The sequence below is a fragment of the Apodemus sylvaticus genome, chromosome 7 (assembly GCF_947179515.1).
Source record: "Apodemus sylvaticus chromosome 7, mApoSyl1.1, whole genome shotgun sequence".
Taxonomy (NCBI): domain Eukaryota; kingdom Metazoa; phylum Chordata; class Mammalia; order Rodentia; family Muridae; genus Apodemus; species Apodemus sylvaticus.
This window is the reverse complement of record NC_067478.1, coordinates 828,783-852,428: the sequence shown is the minus strand read 5'-3', so window position 1 is coordinate 852,428 and position 23,646 is coordinate 828,783. Positions and strand designations below refer to the sequence as shown.

The following is a 23,646-nucleotide window of genomic DNA, read 5'->3' as shown; positions in this document are numbered from 1 at the left end:
GCCATGTTTTTGGTAGGCCAACAAGCATTCATTTAAGAATTACTGTGGTCCTATTGGATGGCAGGGATAAATATCAAGATGATTAGCACACAATCCTGGGGCTGTGCTTGAAGTGCAGTGATAATAGCCCTCACCTAACAGGCACGAGGTCCTCAGTTCTATCCTCAGCACTGCAGGACTTTCCATAAGCACCGGAAATGTCAAGTCTTCTGTATGTAATCCGTGACTAGACCCATTCCTTTGGGCCCTTGTCCTCTGATGTGCACAAGCTCTTGGCAGCATTTGACATCCTGCCAGTGGAAGACTGGGGTACCCAATGGCAGTGACCTCTCGGGACTCCCTGTTCTGTCTTCATTATTGTCAGATGTGTAGAGTTCCCATGTTTTTCATGTTGCTGCTGCTGGAAGCTGGAGAATCATGATTCTGATCTGTGGCCACCTGTTTGTCTCCACTGGGGAACAAACTGTGTGTGTTCCCTCATGGCTTTTTCCACTTAAGCCTTTCTGTTGAAAGAGAAACTCACAGTGTGCTGGTTAGACTTCAGGACCCGTGTAGTACCTGGAGTTCCCATTGTCAGCACTGGATCTCACGTGGATACAGCCATGGGGAGCTGAGGAAGGGATTCTAGCTTTGGAGATCTCTGAGTAATTCAACCTCTTCTACTTGAATAATGTGGATCTAAATGTTAGAGGCTCATCTGGAAAAACAGTCCTTTAAGACCTAAACTGCTTTAGAAGAGAAGGAGAAAATTTGAAAACACCTAGGCTAATTAGCCCTTAACACATTGTTCTGAATTATTGTGGACATTCTTTAGCTAAAACCAGAACCTTTGAATCTTGGAGGTTTTAATACATTTTTGTCAATTTACATAATGAGAACAGGTTTTTTTTCTTTAAGGGATTTTTAAAATGTTAAATTCTTACCTTGAGTAAAGTACCAAAATAATATTGCTTGCAGAGCTTCCAGAAAATATGTAATAAACACTTTTTGTCATCCTTTGTTCCTCTTTCCTAGAAATTAAAGCCCAAGTTCTACTTGCTCTCCATGTTCCCATACCCTTCTGGCAAGCTGCACATGGGCCATGTCCGCGTCTATACCCTCAGCGACACCATCGCACGGTTCCAGAAAATGAGAGGCATGCAGGTAAGGACAAGTACCTATGTCACCCCAGACAGGAGTGTAGTGCGGTCGTATGTGCTCAGGACACTGAAGAAAGCCAACTCTAGCTAAGATTGAATGGCTTTAAGTGTGAACGTGAACAGCTAGCTCAGTTCCCTTGTATGTAGAAAAGCCTTGTAATGAAACATCTGAGTAAACTTGGAGCAGCTGCAAAGGGTAGGTGCTCTGCCAGGGATGGGCTTGGACAGGCTCAGGGAAGGCAGGAACAGATGTGGTGACACTGCACCTTTTTCAGGAGGAGCCCACCCATAAGCAGTCACTGTACAGTGAAGCCAGTGGTTTACAAAAAAGATAAGTACAGCACTCCGGTCAATTCTGTACCTCTATACAAAGTACCTGAGATCCTGAGATGGCTATTGAGAAAGAAAGAAGTCTTTCTTGTAGCTCCTGGTCTTACAGATACAGTGCATGATTCCAGGGACTCAGTGTATTTAGGCCTCTGCTGAGGATAAGAGCACCTCAGAGCACAACTGTTAACCCATGGCCAGGAAGCAATAGAGAGGGGTCAGGGTTCCCAAGATTTCCTTCAAGGACATATCAAATTAGACCCTGCCTTTTATGGTGAGTGCCACAGGGGAATAGACCTAGGGCTTCACATTTGCTAGGCAAGTTTTCTATCACTGAGCTACATCCTCATCTCCTCTTCCTAATTTTAGTTTGAGACAGGGTTTCGCTAAATTGTGTAGATTATCCTTGAATTTAGAATCCTTCTGCCTCAGGCTATGGTGTAGCTGGAAGGCTTGTGCCACCAGGCCCAGCTAGGCCCTACTTCTTGAAGATCCCACCATTATCCAGTAGCACCACCTGGGGATAAGGCCTTTAACAACACACACAAGCCTCTGGGTGCATTTGTAATCCAAACAATAAAACTGTGTGTAATAACACACTCCTGTAATCTCTGTAATTGAAAGTTGAGGAGGAGAATCAGAAGTTCAAGGCTAGCCTTGGCTACATTGCAATTTTGGACAAGAGATATTTTTCCCTTTTGTTATTGGATGTTTTTCATGTTTTCTGATGAACCTGTATTCATTTTGTAGGAAAAAATATTTGGGGAATGGAAAATAATTCCCTAAAGAAGGAACATCTTATTTTATTATATTTATGTTTTGGTGGGGGTCACATGCCATAGTACGTATAGAGGACAACCTGCCCAAGTCCATTTTCTTACATTATGTGGGCACTAGGGATCAAATTCAGGATTGATGGGAAGAATCTTTATTTGCTGAGCCATCTCACTGACCCAGAGGAGCTACCTGATAATGGTCTTGAAAGACAAATGAAACCTAAAGAAGAGGATGTACCTATTCCTTGGCCGATGTGGGTCAGTCCCTTATAGTTGTTTTTTCATCTTTTTTTTAAAGATTTCTTTTTTTTTAAAAAATCATATGTATGCGTATGTCAGCATGTGCATGTGAATGTAGGTGACTAAGGAGGTCAGAGGCATCAGATCCTCTCAGATCTGGAGTTAAGATGTAGATGCTAAGAACTGAACCCAGGCCCTCTGCAAAATCAGTGAGTGCTCTCAACCACTGAACGGTACAAGAGTAGAGAAAGAGAGCTGAGCACAAATACCCATCACTCATTCTCTGCTCATACTTGTGGCTGTAAGAACCTGCCTGCTTCAAGCTCCTGCTGCTGCAATTTCCCCTGCAATAGCAGACTAACATGGAACTGTGAGCTAAAATAACCTGTTCTCCTGGGTGGCTTTGGTCAAGGTATTTTATCACAGTAACGTGAAATGAAGCCAAAACAGTCCCAGAACCTTCTCTGTGGCCTTTAGCAATATGGTGTCTATAAGATGGGGTGGAAATAATCATTGTATCTTGCTTGACCATCCACAGAAAGAGAGAGGGGAAATCGTCCAGTGGCTGAGTAGGAGATGGGGGCCACATTACCAGGATTCAAATCCAGATTGTGTGATCTTTGTCCAGTTAGTTACCTCTTCAAGACCTAATTTCTTTGCATCTGTAGGATGAGAATAAAATCATGTATATTAGTCAGGGTTCTTTAGAGTAAAAAAGTTTTTAGAATGAATCTCTTTCTTTCCCTCCCCCACTCCTCAGATTTATTAGAATTACTTATAGGCTGCAGTCTAGCTAATCCAACAATGGCTGGCCATGAATGGAAAACTCCAAGTTGCTTGGTCTACAAGGCTGTATGTTTCAGATGGTCTTCAGTATATGCTGGAATTCCTAAGAAATAGGTTCTAATGCAGTGAAAGAATGGACTTGCTAGTATAGGTGAGGGTAGGTGGGCAAAGAGCAAAAGTTCCTTCTTCCATGACCTTTAATCACAGAGCATGGTAGCAACCATGAGATGTACTAAAGCAGTGATTTTCAATCTTCCTAATGCTACAACCCTTTAATAGTTTCTCATGTTATGGTGACTCCCTTAGCCATACAATTATTTCATTGCTACTTCATAACTATAATGAATCATAATGTAAATACCTGAAATGCAGCATATCTGCTATGCGACCACTGTGTGCAATCACAGACTGAGAACCACTGTTATAGGTACATACTTGACATCAGATGTCATTGTAACAGGAGTAGAATACTTGGGCATTTGGGCAGCTTCTTCATGTAACTTGCTTGTTCCTTCAGGACCACAAATAGTTACTTCCCTTTGGTATTTCAAGAGGCGTACACTTAATCACACCAAATGTAGCAGTAAGTATTGGCAGGTGCCTACTGTGAGTAGAGCCTACTCCTCTAGCCCCCAAGAACCAGCTGTATATATATCTCTGCTGAGTTCTGTTTATTGATTTTCATGGTAGTTGGAGATCTAGTGTGGTGAGAATCAGCAAACCTACAAACTGGGACATTTTGTTTTGTTTGATAAAAGGGTCTCAATAACCCAGGCTGACTTCAAACTTGCTAGATAATCAAGGATGATCTTCTCCCTCTAGCTCCTGAATCCTAGGATGACAGAGATGTGCTACCATGCCTGGCACCAAAGTGGGACTTTTCCACTTGAGAACCCATTGTTAGTTACATTTATTGGTATGATACTGGCCATTGCTCTTATGAACCTGTTGGGCCCTGTACAGGTGGCATCTTGCACTTCATAGGCCTTTAGGAAGGTTAATATATTTCTTGAGACAACTGGTGAACATTTTTTTTTTTGGTTGGGAAGAAGTATCCTATAAAATTCACAAGGTCATGTTATCATGTGTTTGTCACTTGAAAATTAATAGTTTGTATTGCTGAACTCAGGTTTCTACAAAATTGAAAGGTACCACAGTTATTTGTCATCCTAGTTTAGGAAAGATATTTTTCTCAGACACGGTTTCATACTATTTTCTAAAAAGAGGTAGTTCAGGCTGGAAAGATAGCTCAGCAATTCAGAGCACTGGGTGTTCTTGCAGAAGATCTCAGAGCTACTCATGTAGCTCACTGTAAGTCCAAGGTGTAGAAAATGAGACACCTTCTAGATGAGACACACTGGTTCCTGTACCATGTGGTGTGCATATACTCATACACATAAACAAAAATCTTAAAAAGAAATCTTAAAAATCATAAAATCTTAAAAAGAAAAGGAAAAAAAATAGCAACAAACCAAGGACTGAATTAATTGGCTTCTTGCCCAAAGTGCAATCTCCCCCTCCCTTTTCATTCCCAAGTAAATATAACCCAGAATATTGCGCATGCTGGGAATGTATGCTGCCACTGAACTATACACCCGGGCTCTTTCAAGTGAAATTCTGTAACTAACTTTCAACTATATTTGTCTTTTTAAAAAGCAACTGTAAGTGTATACCATCAGTGCACACCATCAGTGCACACCATCAGTGTGTGCAGGCTTCAGGCACATTGCCAAGCTGGAGCATTTAAGCAAAATTGAATTATTGGTGCCCAAGTATAGGGAAGTCTGCCAACAGTTAGGTAAGTGAGGGGGTATATGTGGGAGTTTAGTTGTCTTGGACAGGATGAAATGCTGACAGAAGATGTACAAGAGGAATCAGAGCCTTGAGGCAGCTCAGGGCCATAAAATAAGGGGGTGTCTTCTCTCATAGCTGAAGCCCAAAGTTAAAGTGGACAGCATTAGTTTGACCCCTATTCTGCTGCTTTCTAACAGAGGGACCTTGCATAGCCACACAGCCTCTCAGACTCCCACTCGCCTCATTTGCTCTACAGGAAGGGCTTTGGATATCGGGCTGCAGCAGAGTGCTCACCTAGCTCATAGGCAGGCATCTAGGCTGTGAAGAAGGAAGGAGGGAGAAAGGGAGGGGATGAAGGGAGGGAAGTGGGGAGGGAGGGAGACACTGGAACTGGTTTCTCCTTGGGTTGCTGTGAGGTCACATTAGGTAGTGCATATGCCACGTGTCTGGTGCATAATACATCCCTTAATAAATGATAGCTGTAATTATGATTTATACTGATTGATTTGCTCTGAGCTGCTCAGGAAAGCGAATTATCTCCATTTAATCAAGGAGTCCCTGTAGTCTTCTGCTGGGAGCAGGCTCCCGGGCTGCCTTAGAGAAGCTGCTGTCTTTGTTGCCAGGGATGCCTTCAGGTTGCCCACTGGCTGAGTCTGGGCCTGGATGTGATACTGTTACTTGTTATCAGGGTTCATGTCAGTGTATTGGTCAGGACTCCCCAGAGGAACAGGAACAGAACTGATTGAATAAATGTGTACAGAGAGAGAAAGGGGGGAGGAGAGGAAGAAGGAGAAATGGAGAGAGAGAGAGAGGGAGAGATGGAAAGGGAGAGGGGGAGGGAGAGGAGAGAGAGAGAGAGAGAGAGAGAGAGAGAGAGAGAGAGAGAGAGAGAGAGAGAGAGAGAGAGCGATTGAAAGATTAGAGTGGCTTACAGGCTGTGGTCCACCTAGTCCAACAATGACAACTGAAAGTCCAAGAACCCAGTAGTTGTTCAGCCCACGAGGCTGGATGTCTTTAATATACACTAGAATCCTGAAGAGACAGGCTCTAATGACAGTAAAGGCATGAACTTGCCATCAACAAGGGCAAGCAGGCAGAGAGCAAAGCTTCCTTCTTCCATGCTTTATGTAGGCTGCCAGCAGAAGGTGTGGTCCAGATTAAAGGTGGATCTTCCCATCAAAAGATGTGGATTAAAGGTGAGGATTTCCTCTTCAAATGATTTAATTAAGAAAATTTCCTCACAAGTGTATGAAGCCACTTGGGTTAGTTAATTCCAGATGTAGTCAAGGTGACAACCAAAAATAGCCATTTCCCACAGTGAGCAGGTATGCTAAGTTGTTCTCTACCCTTGTGTTTCAGGTACTCTCTCTGTTTTTGTTTGTTTTTTCAAGACAGGGTTTTCTGTGTAATAGCCCTGGCTGTCCTGGACTCGTTTTGTTGACCAAGTTGGCTTTGAACTCACAAAGAGCCACCTGCCTCTGTCTCTCAAGTGCTGGGATTAAAGACATGCACCACCACACCTGGCCCAGCTACTTTGTTTAAGAAAATTTATTTTAGAATTATTTTATTATTGTTGTTTCTGCCTGTACTTCCTATGGTGTGTACCACTTATATGCCTTCAGAGGTCAGAAGAGGACATTAGATCCCTGGAAACTGAAACTAGATAGGGTTGTGAGCTGCCATGTAGGTGCTGGGACTTGAACCTGGCTCCTCCTGAAGAAGAGCCAATGCTATTGACTGCTGAACTGCTTCTCTAACCATCTCCACCTGGAAAATAGTTATCTTGATAGTTCCTGTTTAAGTCAGATCATTGTATGTGCAATACCAAACTTGGTGAAAACTCATCGGGCTGTTTTAAATGTGGAATCAATGTGGAAAAGAGAAATAGACATCTCTTTTTCTTTTGTCACTGGTGTTGGAGATGGATGAGCTAGGTCACGTCTGTAAGCCTAGCACTTGGGAGGCTGAGGCAAGAGGATGGAATTTGGGGCCAGCCATACTTGGCTATGCAGCAAGACACTTTCTCAGAAAGCAACAGAAAGAGTATACAAGAAGGCTTGTTGAATGACTTTGATGGTTTTATAAACTGTCAGTACTGGAAGGGAATATCTGCTCTGGGACAGCCAGACAAGATTGGATGGATTCCTTTGTTGATTAACTTGACCAACAAATGGTCCTTGACCACCAGCTTCATTACAAACTTTCTCCTGTATCAAATATAAAACTGATGTTATAGGTAAACAACAGGCAGTCAACTAGGAAAACCTCTGTCAAATTTTTTCTATAACTGCTAAATAGTTAACTTCAAACACAGTTTTTTATTGGTTCAGTGTGGTGCACATAACATTAATCCAAGCACACAGGAAGGAATCAGAGGCAGGAGGATCAGTGTGAGTGAGATCCAGGCCAACCAGAACTGTTACTATATTTATTTTATGTATGTGTGCACATGCACAGAGGTTGGCACTCTCCCACCACATGGGTTCCAGAAACTGAATCTATTGTTGGACTTTTACCTCATCCATCTTGCTGACCATGGTTCTAGTTTGTGTTTTCCTGGTCCCTCCCATTGAGACTAAGATATGCACATGTATAATTTTTACATAAGCTCCCTTTTCTCTGATTTGTTTGCTCACTGTAGTTTAGTTGCCAATTTATTGCTCTATATTGTTTTTTTTATGTAATGTCTGGATTATTGACCCTGTCAGTAGAGTGCAATGCAAACATCCTCTCCCAGGCTCCAGACTGTTTTGTACTGTAGCAGACTAAAGATTATGGGTTATAGTCTGGCTTTGAGACTAGGCAAGAATGGTAATTCAGAAAGTTGAAGGTTTTCAGATTATGCAAAGGGAGGAAATGAGTTAAGAATATCTGTAGCCTGGAGGTTATCAGACATGTCCTTGTTTCTTATGGAAGCTGCCCAAAATTGAGTGGCTCCAGGTTGTTCCAGCCCAGGGTGTGAGGACTGAGGTGTGTCATCCTTCGTAGAAGACAGTGATTCCCTCCATTTGGAAGCTGTTCCTTAGGCCCAAATTTCAACCCTTGACATTCTTCCTATAGCAGATAGTAGGACAGCCTTCCTGTGTCTGCGTCAGTGACCAACTAGCTTGTGTGACTCTCTGATTATAGTCCTGCAAGGCTAATCCAGGACCCTTAAACTGTCCCTAACTGCATTTCAGTTGTTTTTTTTTTTTATAACAATTTAAACATTTTTCCTTTATTTCATTTTGTATGAATGGGTGTTTGCCTGCATGTCTGTCTGTGGACAGTGTGACCGTGTGCTTACCTAATGCCCAGGGAGGCCAGAAGAGGATGCTAGAGCTCTGAGACTGGACATATGGTTGGTTATTAGCCACCTTGTGGGTGCTTGGACTAAAACCTCCTAGATTTTCCAGAGGTGTCTATCGTACTTAACACCTGAGCCATCTCTCTAGCCTCTTTGTAATGATTTTTTTTTTTCTGGTCTGCTGGCCCAAGTCTCCTGAATCCACAGTCCTTAATGATGTACACAATTTTTTTCATAGTGAATATCCCTGTTCTTACCTCTGTGGTTTTCTTCCATGCTCCCCTATAAGTTAGTCCTTACTGTTCTTCAAGGTCTACTTAATCTTCCTTGAACTAACTGTAAACTGGCCTTTGATTCTGTTGCTCACATTTATCAAGACTTATGGGCAAAACCATAGACTACCTCAGCTAAGTCCTATGTGCTTGTCTCATCTGCCAATACCTTTTCAACTTCTTCGGGACAGAGAAAATCCCTCTAACTCTCTTTGTCAGTAGCAAGTCAACTGTTTAAAGGTTGCATGGGACCCTCTTTTCTTTTTCTAATACTCTACAACTTACACAGTCCTTTGTTTCCAGTCAGACATGGTGCTGCTCACCAATAATAACAGTGCTGGAAAGCCAGTGGCAGGAGGAACTTTAGTTTTGAGGCCAATATAAGGAACATAGTAAGACTTTGCCTCAAGTCAAACAAACCAAACAGCAGCAGATAAAAGCAGTGTGTTCTTACCATGAGCTGACAAGAGCTGATCTGATTCATGGCCTTGACATAGAAGTAAGGCAGCAATGCAGATAAGCTTAGTGTCCCTGGCTTAGCAGTCTTTTTTAAGACTATCACTGAATGTGAACACTAGACATTTTAGAACCAGACAAAGGTACTTTGCAGATAAACCTAATGTCCTGAGTTTAATCCTCAGAACCCACATGAAGGTGGAAGAAGAGAATCAACTTAATGAAGTTGTCCCATGATCTCCACATGCACTCCGTGGTATGTGTGTGCCCTTGCAGTAATAGTAAAAGTATTTAAGTGAGCCTTGATCTCCACATGCACTCTGTGGTATGTGTGTGCCCTTGCAGTAATAGTAAAAGTATTTAAGTGAGCCTTGATCTCCACATGCACTCTGTGGTATGTGTGTGCCCTTGCAGTAATAGTAAAAGTATTTAAGTGAGCCTTGATCTCCACATGCACTCCGTGGTATGTGTGTGCCCTTGCAGTAATAGTAAAAGTATTTAAGTGAGCCTTGATCTCCACATGCACTCCGTGGTATGTGTGTGCCCTTGCAGTAATAGTAAAAGTATTTAAGTGAGCCTTGAAAGCCATTAAGGAAACCGGTTCCCCAAATTTGAGCTAAAGCACGAAGCTTTCACCAGCCAGTACAACATTCAAGCATGCATGTCCTGTCAGCTCTTCTGTAACAACAGCTTTCTCTTGAGTTTGCTATGGGTGGAGGTAGGGCTGGAAGTTTCCACACTTTGAAAGAGCAGTCTAGGCAGCTGGGTCAGTTTTGTACATGGTGGATGAATGACATCTCTGCTGAGGGTGTCTAGGTTTAAGCCCAAGTCACACTGACATGTGAGAAGAGAGTTAGAGGTCTTTAGCAGCTGGCCTTAATCATAGACACATATAGACCATATAAGCACTGTGCGAGTACTAGATGGTTTGAGGGTGGTAAATCAGGCAGTGATGGGCTGCTTTACTCAGAGGTGATGAGCAAGAAAACCCTTCAGACCTGTAGTACATCCAAGTGTATTGCATAACTCAGAAATTCCAGAACCCCAGAAGAGGAGGAGGCGGGAAAATCAACAAAGCAAGGGTAGCCTGGGCTATATGCAACTCTGTGTCAGAAGGCAAGCAAACAAAAAAAATGTGCAATGCCATTTTGAGTATAACTCAGTTTCAGTAGCCCCAATAAAGCTTTCCCAAGACCTGTATGTTTACTCAAGGGCCATTGAAAGCCAGAATTAAATCCTTTTTTTTATAATCAGAAAAGGCTGTTCTGACTGTTGGTTGCTCCTACAACTCAGAAGAAGCCTGATGACATACTTAAGCTTAGCTCCATATGGTGATTTTGTTGTGTTTTCATATGTTGTATGCACAGATGGTTGGAAAATAAATTTCCTGCCTCCCACCTCAGCTGGTGTCCCCAGCACCTTCTGCTCTAGGAGCAGGGTGATGAGGCACCAGAAGTCCTCACTCATTACCTCTGCACAGCTGGGCTTGGGCTAATTAGCTCATCTCAGGCAGAAAGCCATAGCTGTGTGCAAGTGCGGGAAGAAGCTGTGCCTGTGTCTAGCAGCTATAACTACTGTGTATCACCCACAAAGGCTAGCTGCCAGGGGCATTCTCAGCAAGCAAACGATTGTGGATGTTTCCTTAGTTTGCAATCTGCAGTTAGAATTCGTGATGTGCCCAGAGTGCATGGTGTGGCACTTAGTTCCAGATTTTCGAATCTCTGTGGCATCAGGAGGTAGGCAGTGGATTTGCAGGCTAATGCTTTCAGGTGTGGTTTGGGAAGAGAAGGCATGTTGGTCCAGCGCCTTGATTGGAAAGTAAGTGCCTGACTTGCCCGCCAGCCAGGCTCTTCTGTGTTTCCACAGGAGGCATGCCCTCTGGGAATAGGTGCACTGTTTTTTTCATACTCTGAAGTAGTTGATTTTTATATCCACTCTGTAATAATGGTGGTTTATTACACTGGTTAAATGAAATTAAACATTGCATTTCTCATTTCTCAGAAATAAGAGTGCTGAACTCACTCCAGAGAAGCCAAGACACTGAAAATAGCTTCTCTTTGTGAAGCAGTAACCATGGTGCCTGAATCTGAAGCTGAATTGGTTTCAGATATAAAGCTCTGTTTTATGGGGGAGGGAGAGAGGCTGGTCATTTCTTCTAACTGGCCAGCCCCTATTCTGGAGGCACACTCCTGTCTCTGGTGGAAAAGGCAGGGGCAGATGCCTTAGTCTCTTTCCTGTCTGCTCCTCTTGGCATGGCTCACTCTTGCTTCCTGCGTTAGAAGGACAGCAGACCCCTGCTTGTTCCCCACTGCCTTCTTAAAGTCTTTAAACGTGCACATAAGATCCCACTAACTATGTCTCTTTGGTAAAATAATGCAGCATAGATCAGGCTGTAGCATGACTCTCAGCCTTATGTCCTTTTTGCTGAATCAGCTTGCCTCCAGCCCGCCTGCCAACCCTGAAATGCACAGGTACCTAGTTCTGGAGGACTGTGCTCCAGTGCTGGCTGAGCCCGCCCAGGCCTCTCTCTCTTTCCAGCTCTGGTCCGACTTACAGAGCCCTGACACATATCACTATATCCCGGGCTAGCAGCTTCTGGTCAGTGAGGACACAAGCCAGCCCAACTCCCCATGAGAACCACACATGGAAATGGTCCATCTGCTGTGACAGTAGCCTGCTCTGACTCCCTCTCAGGACCTCACATGGAGATGTTCCATCTGCCCCAAGCTCTGACTCTCCTTTGAGAAGTCACATGGGGGTGGTCCATCTTCCACACCAGAAGCCAGCTCTGACTCCTCTTACCCCTGCTTTCTATTAAGTTGTGGTTCTCAAGCTGTGGGGTCAGCTGCCTTGCTGGCTTTTTGTTGTGACTGTTTGATTTTGGGATTCAACGACTTTAATTAGGATTACTTACCATTAGCTATTACCAGTGAGGAAAATCAGTCTATTTCTGTCTTTTTGTCCCTGTCTCTGCCATACAACCCAGCGAACACTGACTGATCTTGGGTGGTGGTATTTCATGAGTCCTTCCCTCTTACTGTGGCTGGATTTGGGGCATAGTAAACCTAGGTGGAATTGGAGGGCAGGTAAGTGGATAAGCCAGGGACTTTCCCCTGGCACCTGCCTTAGCCACTGCCCAGTTCCTTGCGGCTCCATATGATAAGCATTTACACTCCTGCCCTCACATCAGCCTTGGATTCTGCCCACTGCTGCCTTTGTCTCTGGACTCTAGGTGGCCATGGTGTCTCTGTCAGGTCTGAGCTAGTGATGATGTCCTCCTCTTTTGAATTTTGGGGTGGCTCCACTGTCACCGTAGCTTCTCACCCAAACTTACATACTAGAGTATTTGTTGTGAAAACTAGATAGAGAGTGTGGTTTTTCAGATTTTGAAGTGTACTGATTTCTAATTTAAGCAACTGGTACTTCTTGATTCAGCCTCTGAATATTTTTACATTTATTATCTTAAAATTATCATTTTTATCTTCTGCTACCTTCCATGATGTCACATTCCTACTGTTCCAAAATTGACATGATGGATATTTAAAAGTATATCTTAAGTAGATTTATAAAAATAGGTCAAATATCTGGAAAAAATAAAGATGTAGGAAGCATTCACATCCAAGAAGAGGTTAGCTTAGAAAATAAAAAGAGGTTAGCTTAAGAAATCAAGAATGCTTAGCGTGTGTCATATATCCCTTTATTTCAAGAAGGGGCCTTATACCCAGGTTGGCCTCCAATTCTCGGTACTTCTTTAGCTTCCTGAGTAGCTGGAATCATAGGTGTAGACCTCTAGACCTAGCTGGGCCTTAGTATATAAATGCAGGTATCCTTTTTTCTTTAGGGCAGATTGCCATGTTTGTACATGTGGGCTATAGGTATAGTAACTTATTTTAACTGTGGACGTTCAGTGATATGAAGAAAGCCAAGTCATTTAAAAACTAACCAGCAGAGTGAAAAGTTCTTCTAGTGAATGGTTTGGACAGTCTTGGTTCAGAAGTCAAGGGTAAGAAACTGTAGCTGTCTTTTTTGTTTTGCATTGTTTGGGATTCAGTCTGTAGCTTTTCTCTGCTAAGCATGCTCTCTACCACTTGAAGCCCAGGATAACATCACGTGCCGTATTGGGATACATGATACCTGAGTTTTGCATTTGAAGCAGGGTCTTATTTTGTAACCCAGGATAACTTTGAACTTATGACCCTCCCACCTGAGCTTCCTGAATGCTGGAATTACAGATGCATGCAACCCACCAGAATGCAGTCCACTACCAGGACAGAGGCATTTGGGCGAATGGGAGTAAGGCATCCTACAGCAAGGGACTAGGCTCTGCATATGGTCCCCAGGGCTTATGACCGCCACTTACTTGCAGGGACATTTAGTTCAGTGTTCTGATGGATGCTAGCAAGACAGTGGAGTTATAAGAAGGACCGCTCACAGGAGTTAAGCCAGTTGAATTTGTTAATTTTTGCCAAGAAATCTGAAATATTAAGGAAGCTTATGATTTTTCTAATTTTATGTTCATAGACAGCTTGGGTAACATGTGACCTAAGAGCATCTTATCATGTTAATTCCATCTGAAAATTAAAATAGAAATGAGAAATTTGTTAACATAAATCTAGACTTTGTGTGTTTTGTGTGTGTATGTGCATATGTGTGTGACAGTGTTTCTCTGTATTGACTTTATCTAAAAATCAGGGCAGTACCTAATAGAATGTAGTGGGCAGAAACATTGGACTGGTGCCATTGGTGGTTTTGATTAAGTTCCCCTTTCTGCAGAGCAGTTACACAACAGCTGCTGTGTTCTTCCCAGGAAGCAACCTGGGAGACTTCAGTGCATCATGAGCAGAATTCAAGTGTAGGTCTGGTAGCATGGAAGAACTCCTGAATAACCCAGAACAGGGCTTTTTAGTTCCTGGAAAAAAAAAAGTCAACACAGGAGGACTGTGTCATCGGAGGGTAAAGGCAATATTCCAGAGCAGGCCGTATGCCAAGGGTGCTTGTTTAACGAGGCTTCCTGGCTCCTGGAGACTGAAAGCCAGCTTGGACCACTTCAACAATAAAGGAATTTTGTTGTTGTTGTTGTTGTTATTGTTTGCTTGTTTTTAACAGATCCTGGTAAAAACAGGATCGAAGGAAATGTTGCCAGAGCCCAGGCACACTGGGTACTTGGACCGGCCAGGTTCTCGAGGTTCCTGTGAGCATGGACCTGCCTCAGCTGCCGCTCTGCCTTTTCAGATGTCACTGTGAGGTGGATCCACCACTGAGAATCCTTGTGGGTCCCCAGCACTCCAGTAGCCAGCCTAGCTTCAGACTAGCCTAGGGAAGACTCCAAACCCATGCTTCCTTCTCTATCAGCGGAGGGTTTTGAAACTGGCCCTCCATTCCAAGGCTGTGTGAAGCTTAAGAGGAAGCAGTTTCTGAGTGGGGCAGATGCTTTTAAGGAGATGGAACACTGTATAGGTCAGCCATATTTCATGGGAGGAAAGAGCCCTCATGTCCCACTTGGGTTGGGGTCTGCCTAGTCATGTTCCCAAAGCTACATGGAATAGGTTCCCTCAGTAAATGTTAGAATGCTGTTTTTAGAGATTTGCATTTATCATACTTAGGTAGGAGTGAGCTTATAGTAGGCAATAAGGGCAAAGGACCCACGATGGAAACTACAAACCTCCCATATATGCCACGGCAGGAGGCGGTGTTAAGGTTAAAAAGAAATATAAGGGTTAAACAATTAAACTAAAAACAAAGACAGTTATACTTGCATCTGGATATGAACCATCCAGGTGGACCAGAAGAGACAATTAGGCTCCAGGAAACAAGGCCACTGATAGCAGGTTGGCTGGCTAGCTTTCCTAAGACTTTTCCCCTTTGGGAGATACATGCTAGATACTGTTGCTTATTACGTACTCTTGCTTTTAAGGCATTGCTTCTAATGCATTAAAATTGTAATAGCCCAATGTGTAGTAAGGAGGGCTTATAACAAGCCAGCCCACTTTTAGGAAAGAGATTCCAAACTATAATGAAGACAGTGACCAAGAATACTGCAGCTGCTTCTTGGTAGCTGTGAGACTGAAGAGAGTTCCATGTAATAGACAGCACTTGGGGCAACCAAAAGGTTGGAGATAGCAGCGCCAGCTGGCGGCTGACCATGGCCAGTAAGTCAAGACAAAGACTAGCACGGTCATGGAGCAAAGTTAACAGTTAGCAAGACACCTGAAAAATGGGAAGGAAGTGACTATGGCCAAAGTAACTGGCCACTTAGCAGATATTCATGGTCAGTAAGCCCAAGTAAGAGGTGGACAGAGGGGCCTCAACTACCCCTAACTGGAGGCAGTGCATGAATATCAGATGATTGTCTTATTGGTTGGCCCAGGGGCACATGCTGTGAGTATGTGGGCTTTCCTTTGGTTTTGCCCATGATAACCCAGAGAATTAACCATTCTTAATAGAGATTACCTCAGTTTCTTGTCTAGTCTCTGCCATTGCCTTATAAAAACCTGGGCAAATAAAATGGTTCTTCTGTCTTGGAAACTCCAGCCTCTCTCTTTAGAGTTTCTTCTCAGTTTTTCTTAAGTTCTTGATCGTTCTGTGATAATTCTTAATAAAGTCTGCTCCCATCTTACATATTCCCACAAGAATCTGTGTCATTAATCTTCATTGGTGTGAGACAACAAACTCAGTACCTCTGGCCCAGGCTGATTTTTTTTTTTTTTTTTTTTTTGTGAACTTGAACATCCAGCATCTTACATCCTTACTTAGGTCATGCACAACTGTGTTGTGAAAGGTCCCATCACACTCAGAAACTCTGCATCAGTACTTTTGTATTTAATACAGGTGTCTGTGATGTAATGTTAAATGAAAAAGGCAGGTCATAAAATATTTATGTATGACTAGTTCTATTCCCATAAAAACCATACATTCCTATATGTGTTAGGATGAGTACTTTGCCTGCATGTATGTCTGTGCACCGTGTGCATACTGTACCCACAGAGGCCAGAAGAGGGCATCAGACGCCCTGGGATTGGAGTTACACAGTTAACTTCCCCATGAGTTTTGGGAATCTAATTTGGGTCCTTTGGAAGAGCAGCCAGTGCTCTTAACCACTGAGTCATCTTTCCAGTTCCAACTACATTGTGTTTTTAATTTGAACAACACAAAATGAAGAAAAAAGAAATCTGTTTCTAGTTGACTCCAAAAGAGCTATGAATATGGGAATTTGAAGAGGGCCAAAAGCTCCTTGTGTATACAGATAAGCACCAGAGAAGCCTGGAAAGTTAAACACAAAGCAATCCTTCAAAGGAAGGAGATGTTTACTTGTCTTCCTCCTGGAATGCTGAGAATGGATGTAGTTTACAACCTGGTTCTCCTTTGTTATCTACTGAGCCAAGCCCACATGCCACTGTACTTATGTTTTTCTTATCCGAGATCCTTTCCCCCTAAATCTTGAGCATTGCTTTAGGTTATAAAACCCACTCATGTGAGAGATTTCACTTGTCCTTGCAACAGCCTAAGTGCCTTCTTTGTTATCTTAGGTCCTGGCCAATCCTGACACCTCAGTCATTCTCCCTATCCTTAAATCTTGGGCAGTATCTCTGAGTCAACAGAACTCATCCCAGTGAAAGAAGCCAGATGTACTTTGTAAAGAATTTCAATGTAAACATGTCCTAAGTTATGCTGTGTATATGGGACTGAATTAATTGTTATCAGAAAGCTTTTTTTTTTCTTCTTCAGAATTCTGCTATGCTTAAATATAGCTAAAATCAAGCAACTGGTGTCAGACTCTCAAAGTTTGGCCCAGCACCAAGTACTGAGGTTGGGCTGAATCAAGTTTCATTCTTTCCTTACCTGGATTATTTCCCTGCCAGCTGTAAAGCCTTTAGGGACAGCCTGTACCATCCACCCACTCCCCACCTCCATTGCAGGAACTAACCCTATTAGCCAGTTCTTACTTAGTCTTAATTAAACTTAAATGTGGCTGGTGGCTGCCACATCAGAGAGCACAGTTCTGTAACTTGAAAGTTCTGGCATGAGATGGATATTTTGAAATCCTTGACATTTTATTTTTCTGAGACAAAGTCTCTCTGGCTCTTGGTGTTATTGTTAAACATGATCTCACTATGTAGACCAGACTCGCCTGGAACTCATGGAGATCTGCCTGCCTCTGCTTCCAGAGTGCTGGGGTTTCAGGCAAACCTGGCAAGGCAGGGTCTCTTAATCAACCCTAGCTCACCAGCCAGCTTGTCCTCAGGGTTTTCTGCTACTACCTTCAGCGGTTGTGGTTAGAGGTAGGTTGCTGTATCCATGGGCATTTATATGGGTCCTGGGATCCAAGCTCCCATTCTCTTGCTTCGGAGGCAAGCACTTTAATCACTGAGCCATCTCATCTCCCAAGCCCTGTTTGGGTATTTTTATGAGCTATAGTTTACTCTGAGACACTCTGGAGTGCCTCTTCCTGAGCCAGTGACACATTTTAGTCAGAGGACAGTGTTCTAGCCTTCCTCTTGGACAATTTTTCTTCATATGTGAATTTTATAAGGCTTATTATGAAGCTTGCTGGATATCACTCAGGATGACCATAGAGGTTCTGCGTCTGTACTTGGAACATGTTCTTTAAAGTTTGTAGGGCAGAGAGTGGCTCTATCATTCTCTTTGAAAATTTCCTTCAGAGCAGACTCTGGAATCCCTATTAACAGGGTTCTATTGAAAATGAAAGATGGTGATAGGCAAAGGAAGGAGGAACCAAGACAAATGTCTGTCCTAGAACTTAGGTACCGTGTGAGGAGGGAAGCCTGTTAGAGTCAGGCAGAGGGAGGAAGGCAGCAGAAGAAAAGCTGTTCCTTCCCAGTAAGGCACAGCTCCTTTCATAAACCCATGTTTCTTTTTTCTCTTTAATTTTCACTTTGTTCTGTTATACCAGGTTATCAACCCTATGGGGTGGGATGCATTTGGATTGCCTGCTGAAAATGCTGCCATAGAGAGGAATTTGCACCCAGAAAGCTGGACCCAAAGGTAAATATTTAAGATGTACTCAAGTACTTATATAGAGAGAAACCTTTTTCTAAATTCGATATATTCTTTATTTACATTTCAAATGATTTCCCCTTTCCAGGATCCCCCCTCCCCGAAAGTCCCATAAGCCCTCTTTCCTCCCTTGTTCCCCAATCAACCTCTTCCCACTTCCCTGTCCTGGTATTCCCCTACACTGCTGCACTGACCCATTCTAGGAGCAGGGGCCTCTCCTTCCTTCTTCTTGGGCTTTATTTGATATTGTGAATTGTGTCTTAGGTATCCTGAGCTCTAGGCTAATATCCATTCATCAGTGAGTGTATACTATGAGTGTTCTTTTGTGATTGGGTTACCTCACTTAGGATGATATTCTCCATTTCCATCCATTTGTCTAAGAATTTCATGAATTCATTGTTTTTAATGACTGAATAGTACTCCATTGTGTGTATATATACCACATTTTCTGTATCCATTCCTTTGTTGAGGGACATCTGGGTTCTTTCCCATTTCTGGCTATTATAAATAGGGCAGCAATGAACATAGTGGAGCATGTGTCCTTAGTGCATGCTGGGGAATCCTCTGGGTATATGCCCAGGAGTGGTATAGCAGAGTCCTCTAGTAGTATCATGCCCAGTTTTCTGAGGAACCCCCAGACTGATTTCCAGAGTGGTTGTACCAGCTTGAAACCCCACCATCAATGGAAGAGTGTTCCTCTTTCTCCACATCTTCTCCAGCACCTGTTTTCTCCTGAGTTTTTGATCTTAACCATTCTGACTGGTGTGAGGTGAAATCTCAGGGTTGTTTTGATTTGCATTTCCCTGATGACTAAGGATGCTGAACATTTCTTTAGGTGCTTCTTTACCATTCGATATTCCTCGGGTGAAAATTCTCTGTTTAGCTCTGTACCCCATTTTTAAAAAGGGTTATTTGGCTCTCTGGAGTCTACCTTCTTGAGTTATTTGTATATCTTGGATATAAGCCCTCTGTCAGATGTAGGGTTGGTAAAGATATTTTCCCAATTTGTTGGTTGCCATTTTGTTCTTTTGACAGTGTCCTTTGCCTTACAGAAACTCAGTAATTTTATGAGGTCCCATTTGTCAATTCTTGATCTTAGAGCATAAGCTATTGGTGTTCTGTTGAGGAAATTTTCCCCTGTGCCCATGTTCTCAAGGGTCTTCCCCAGTTTCTTTTCTATTGGTTTCAGTGTGTCTGGTTTTATGTGGAGGTTCTTGATCCACTTGGAGTTGAGCTTAGTACAAGGAGATAAGAATGGATCGATTTGCATCCTTCTGCATGCTGACTTCCAGTTGAACCAGCACCATTTGTAGAAAAGGCTATCTTTTTTCCATTGGATGGTTGTAGCTCCTTTGTCAAAGATCAAGTGACCATAGGTGTGTGGGTTCATTTCTGGGTCTTCAATTCTATTTCATTGATCTAATTGCCTGTCACTGTACCAATACCATGCAGTTTTTAACACTATTGCTCTGTAGTATTGCTTGAGGTCGGGCATACTGATTCTCCATTTACTCTTGAGGATAGTTTTAGCTATCCTGGATTTTTTGTTATTCCAGATGAATTTGAGAATTGCTCTTTCTAATGCTATGAAGAATTGAGTTGGAATTTTGATGGGGATTGCATTGAATCTGTATATTGCTTTTGGCAAGATGGCCATTTTTACTATATTAATCCTGCCAATCCAAGAGCATGGAAGATTTTTCCATCTTCTGAGATCTTCTTGGATTTCTTTCTTCAAAGACTTGAAGTTCCTGTCATACAGATCTTTCACTTGTTTGGCTAGAGTCATACCAAGATACTTTATATCTTGGCTATTGTAAAGAGTGTCAGTTCCCTAATTTCTTTCTCAGCCTGTTTATCCTTTGAGTATAAGAAGGCTATTGATTTGCTTGAGTTAATTTTATATCCAGCCACTTTGCTGAAGTTGTTTATCAGCTGTAGGAGTTCTCTGGTGGAGTTTTTTGGGTCGCTTAAGTATACTATCATATCATCTGCAAATAGTGATAATTTGACTTCTTCCTTTTCAATTTGTTGGAATGCTGTCTAATTGCTCTAGCTAGAACTTCAAGTACTATATTGAATAAATATGGAGAAAGAGGGCAGCCTTGTCTAGTCCCTGATTTTAGTGGGATTGCTTCAAGTTTCCAAGAGAAACCTTTTAAAAACCTTTTTAAACCTTTGTATAAGAGAGAACTGAAAGCAAAAAGAAGAACACAAAAACAAACCACCACAATGCTGGCAAATTGCCAGGATGTAAATAAACAGGATTCTGTGCACTGGTGTCTGTCTAGCTAGTCAGTCAGCTATGAGGAAGGTGGACGTGTCACAGTGCACATATGGAAGTCAGAGGACAGTTTATGAGCGGAAGCTCTCCTCTTCCATCTGCACATTGTGGGGATCAAACTCAGGCTGTCAGGCTACCATTGAGCCACTGCAGCTCCTGGCACTTGCCTTTTAATGCTCTGTAAGCCTGCGAACCATCAGAGCAGGCTGTGTGCTTGCTCGTTCGGATGCTTGTTATTTACAAACTCTTCTTTCCTGAGCATTTACCTTTATGAAGGAAACGAGGAGGAGAGAATTAGACTTATTCAGTTTCATCAGTGCTTCTTAGCTGCTGGATCTGAACCACAGCCAATCAATACATTCTGATTTTCTCTGAAGATTAAATTTATGTTTTAATCATTTATGAGCAAGGAGCAACTTAGTAAGGTATACAGTTACCCGAGGCTGGGTGTGGCTTTCTCTTACTGCTCCACAGCCCAGATTTCCTAGCCTTCTCCCTGTTAGTCAGAATCTTCTGGGACTTCTCATCATCTCACTCTTCAGATGCCAGACAGCTCCAGGCCTGTCTTTAGAACCTCCACTGCCTCCTCTTCTCCTCTCCTCCCCTGTCCTCCCTCCTCCTCTCGCCTGCCCTTCTTCTTCCCCTCCCTTTCTCCTTTCTCCTCCATCCCCTTAACCTCCAATTTTCATGTAAAATGCATTTACATGAATGTGCCCAGCTGAGCTTGTGTACTGGGAATCCAGAGCAGGATGCCAAGTATCTTCCTGTATTACCTTACTGTCCTGAAGTAGGGCCTCTCACTGAGATGGAAGCTCACCATTTCAGCTAGTCTGGCTGGTCAGTGACTCTCAAGACCCCCTTGGCTGTGTCTTCCCCAATCAAGGGCCAAGACATTGCAAGTCATGCCTGGGGATTTGTATTCAGGTTCTCTTGCTGTGAACTCAGCACCCTTGCACTCTCACCCATTCCCATCTCCCCAGCACCATTACTACCTTTCCTTGTTTCTACCTAAAGCTGCATGGCAGCAAACTCACTGTACTCTCTATCCATCATACAATTCATTCTAGATTATGGAAGTGATCAAAAAGAAGCAAAAGAGGAAATGACAACTCTAATAAAGTAGATCAAACATGGCATTAGCTGATTCCAGCAACAAGAATTATAAATTGATTAGTGCACTTCTCATCCAATTTGAGAGCAGTTTTAGGTTCTGATAGATGGAACACTGTGCTATTTCTTTTGAATTTCCCCAATTTATACATTAACTACCCAACCCAACACATAAGGGTTTGATTGTGCTTTTGTTTTTTTCAATTACTTTAAAGCTTGCTTGCTTTATTTAACAGTGTAGAACATAGACATATGGAAAGGCCAGGATCACACATTCAAGGGGTTGCTTGTTAGCATGGCAGTGAAGGAACTGCCTCCAGGGCCGAGCCCAAAGTGGCATCTAGTAGATGAGCAAGTCAGCTTATGGGTGTCTGCTTAGCACACTGATATTTTACTAACTGTTAGGGATTGATTTTTTTTTTTCCTTGCCAGGACAAAGCAACAGTTAAGCTTCCTTGACTGAGCTAGACTTTTTACATGTTCTAAAACACTCTTAAAATGTAGTTTATCCGTGGCCCTGATCTGCTCTCAAAGTCAAACTTGCTTCCCTTTGTTTCACAGCAATATTAAACACATGAGGAAGCAGCTTGACCGCCTCGGCCTGTGCTTCAGCTGGGACAGGGTGAGTTGACTTTTCTTCCTGGGGCTCTGGTCAGGGAAGGGCCTGATCAAGTGAGGCCCTTCCTCGAGGTTGGGTTGTGAGAAGGAAAAGGAAGTGACAGATCTCTGGAGAGAAGGCTTAGTTCTCCACAAGCACAAAAGAATCCAGAGTAGGTGTTTTGCCTGTATACAAATAATTTTCTGTGGGATTAAGCTAAGAGAGCTCACTTCTTATTTGACTTCTTGTTTGACTTCATAATGGGTTGGGCCGGGTGTGTAGCAAAGACTTTTTACAAGGATTTCTGGCACACAGCAACAGTTTAAAAGGAATATTGAAATAAATATAAAAGTGATTAAATATTAACCTGCTGGTCCTTTGGGTGATGAACTGGCCATTTATTTATATTTTGTTCTGAATTCAGAATTGGTATGCATAAACCCTTGGTGATTCTGGCACATACAGTCTTTGCTATGTAGATCTTTCAAGAAGTCACACACCAAAGCTAGTGTGAAATTCCAGAGTGGGAGGGGTGGGTTACAGATGAGTACCTGGGGGTCATGCCAACTATGAAAGGAGACCTTCAGAGCCCAGCCCAGGCCTCGGAGGAATAGGCTGCTGAGTAAGGGAGATGCTGATGGCCCTTCAGTAAACGGTCTCTTCCCTGCCATGGTCCCTCTCAGCACCCACTCACTCAACAGACTGGGTGGGGTTTTGCTGAAGCACTGGGATAAACTCATATAACATCTCTCTCTCTCTCTCTCTCTCTCTCTCTCTCTCTCTCTCTCTCTCTCTCTCTCTCTCTCACACACACACACACACACACACACACACACGTAACCCCAGGTTAGAGTGGTGTGGAGACAGCAGGATAATTTTGGCTTGGTAGATTCTAGCCTAGCTGGCAGAATGTGAGTCTCAGGTTCAAAGACAGACTCTGCCTCAAAGGAACATGCAGAAAGAGGTAGAAGAGGATTCTCAATGTTCTCTTCTGGTCTTATATGAATATACAAGTGTGTGTTCCTGAACACATAGGGGGAGAGGGGGTAGGAAGGAGAGAAGGGAGAGGGTAGAGAGGGTAGGGAGAGAGAGAGAGAGAGAGAGAGAGAGAGAGAGAGAGAGAGAGAGAGAGAGAGAACATGCTTTGGAATAGCAGTTTACACATTTCATATTTCTTCATGCCATGGGCTCATTTGTTTCAGCCTTTCCTTCTCAACCGTTAGATGGTGATTACAATTCGTGAATAATGTCCTCTTCATCCCAAACACACAGGCCCTGCATCCTTCCTGCCTTCAGACACCATGGTTAAGGTACAGAATGGAAAGTCATTTATGACTTCAAGGTCTTGGCGCCTTATTTACACATATGACTAAACATCAAATAAGAAGGGTTAAGCCCTGAAGTGACAAGGCCTGCAGGGTAGCAGATATATTTTAAAATGAGGGCTTTTTTTTGAAAAAAAATTTTTGAAATTTGAAAGAATCAAAATCATCTTAAGAAGTACTTTGAGGTAGGTAAGTGCCTGACAACCAGGTTGGGGAGAAGCTCCCATTGTGAGAGCTC

The 23,646-nt window shown here is 43.0% G+C and overlaps 1 protein-coding gene across 3 annotated transcripts in view; it reads left to right on the top strand.

Annotated features, from left to right (window-relative positions):
- Lars2 (leucyl-tRNA synthetase 2, mitochondrial) overlaps nucleotides 1-23,646 on the top strand; it is a 94,142-nt gene that overhangs the window by 9,962 nt on the left and 60,534 nt on the right. For all 3 annotated transcript variants that reach the window (XM_052186873.1, XM_052186871.1, XM_052186872.1), the window contains exons 3-5: nucleotides 1,015-1,143; nucleotides 17,988-18,079; nucleotides 22,047-22,107. In XM_052186873.1, coding sequence (XP_052042833.1) covers nucleotides 1,015-1,143; nucleotides 17,988-18,079; nucleotides 22,047-22,107 — 282 coding nt within the window. The remainder of the gene's footprint in view (nucleotides 1-1,014; nucleotides 1,144-17,987; nucleotides 18,080-22,046; nucleotides 22,108-23,646) is intronic.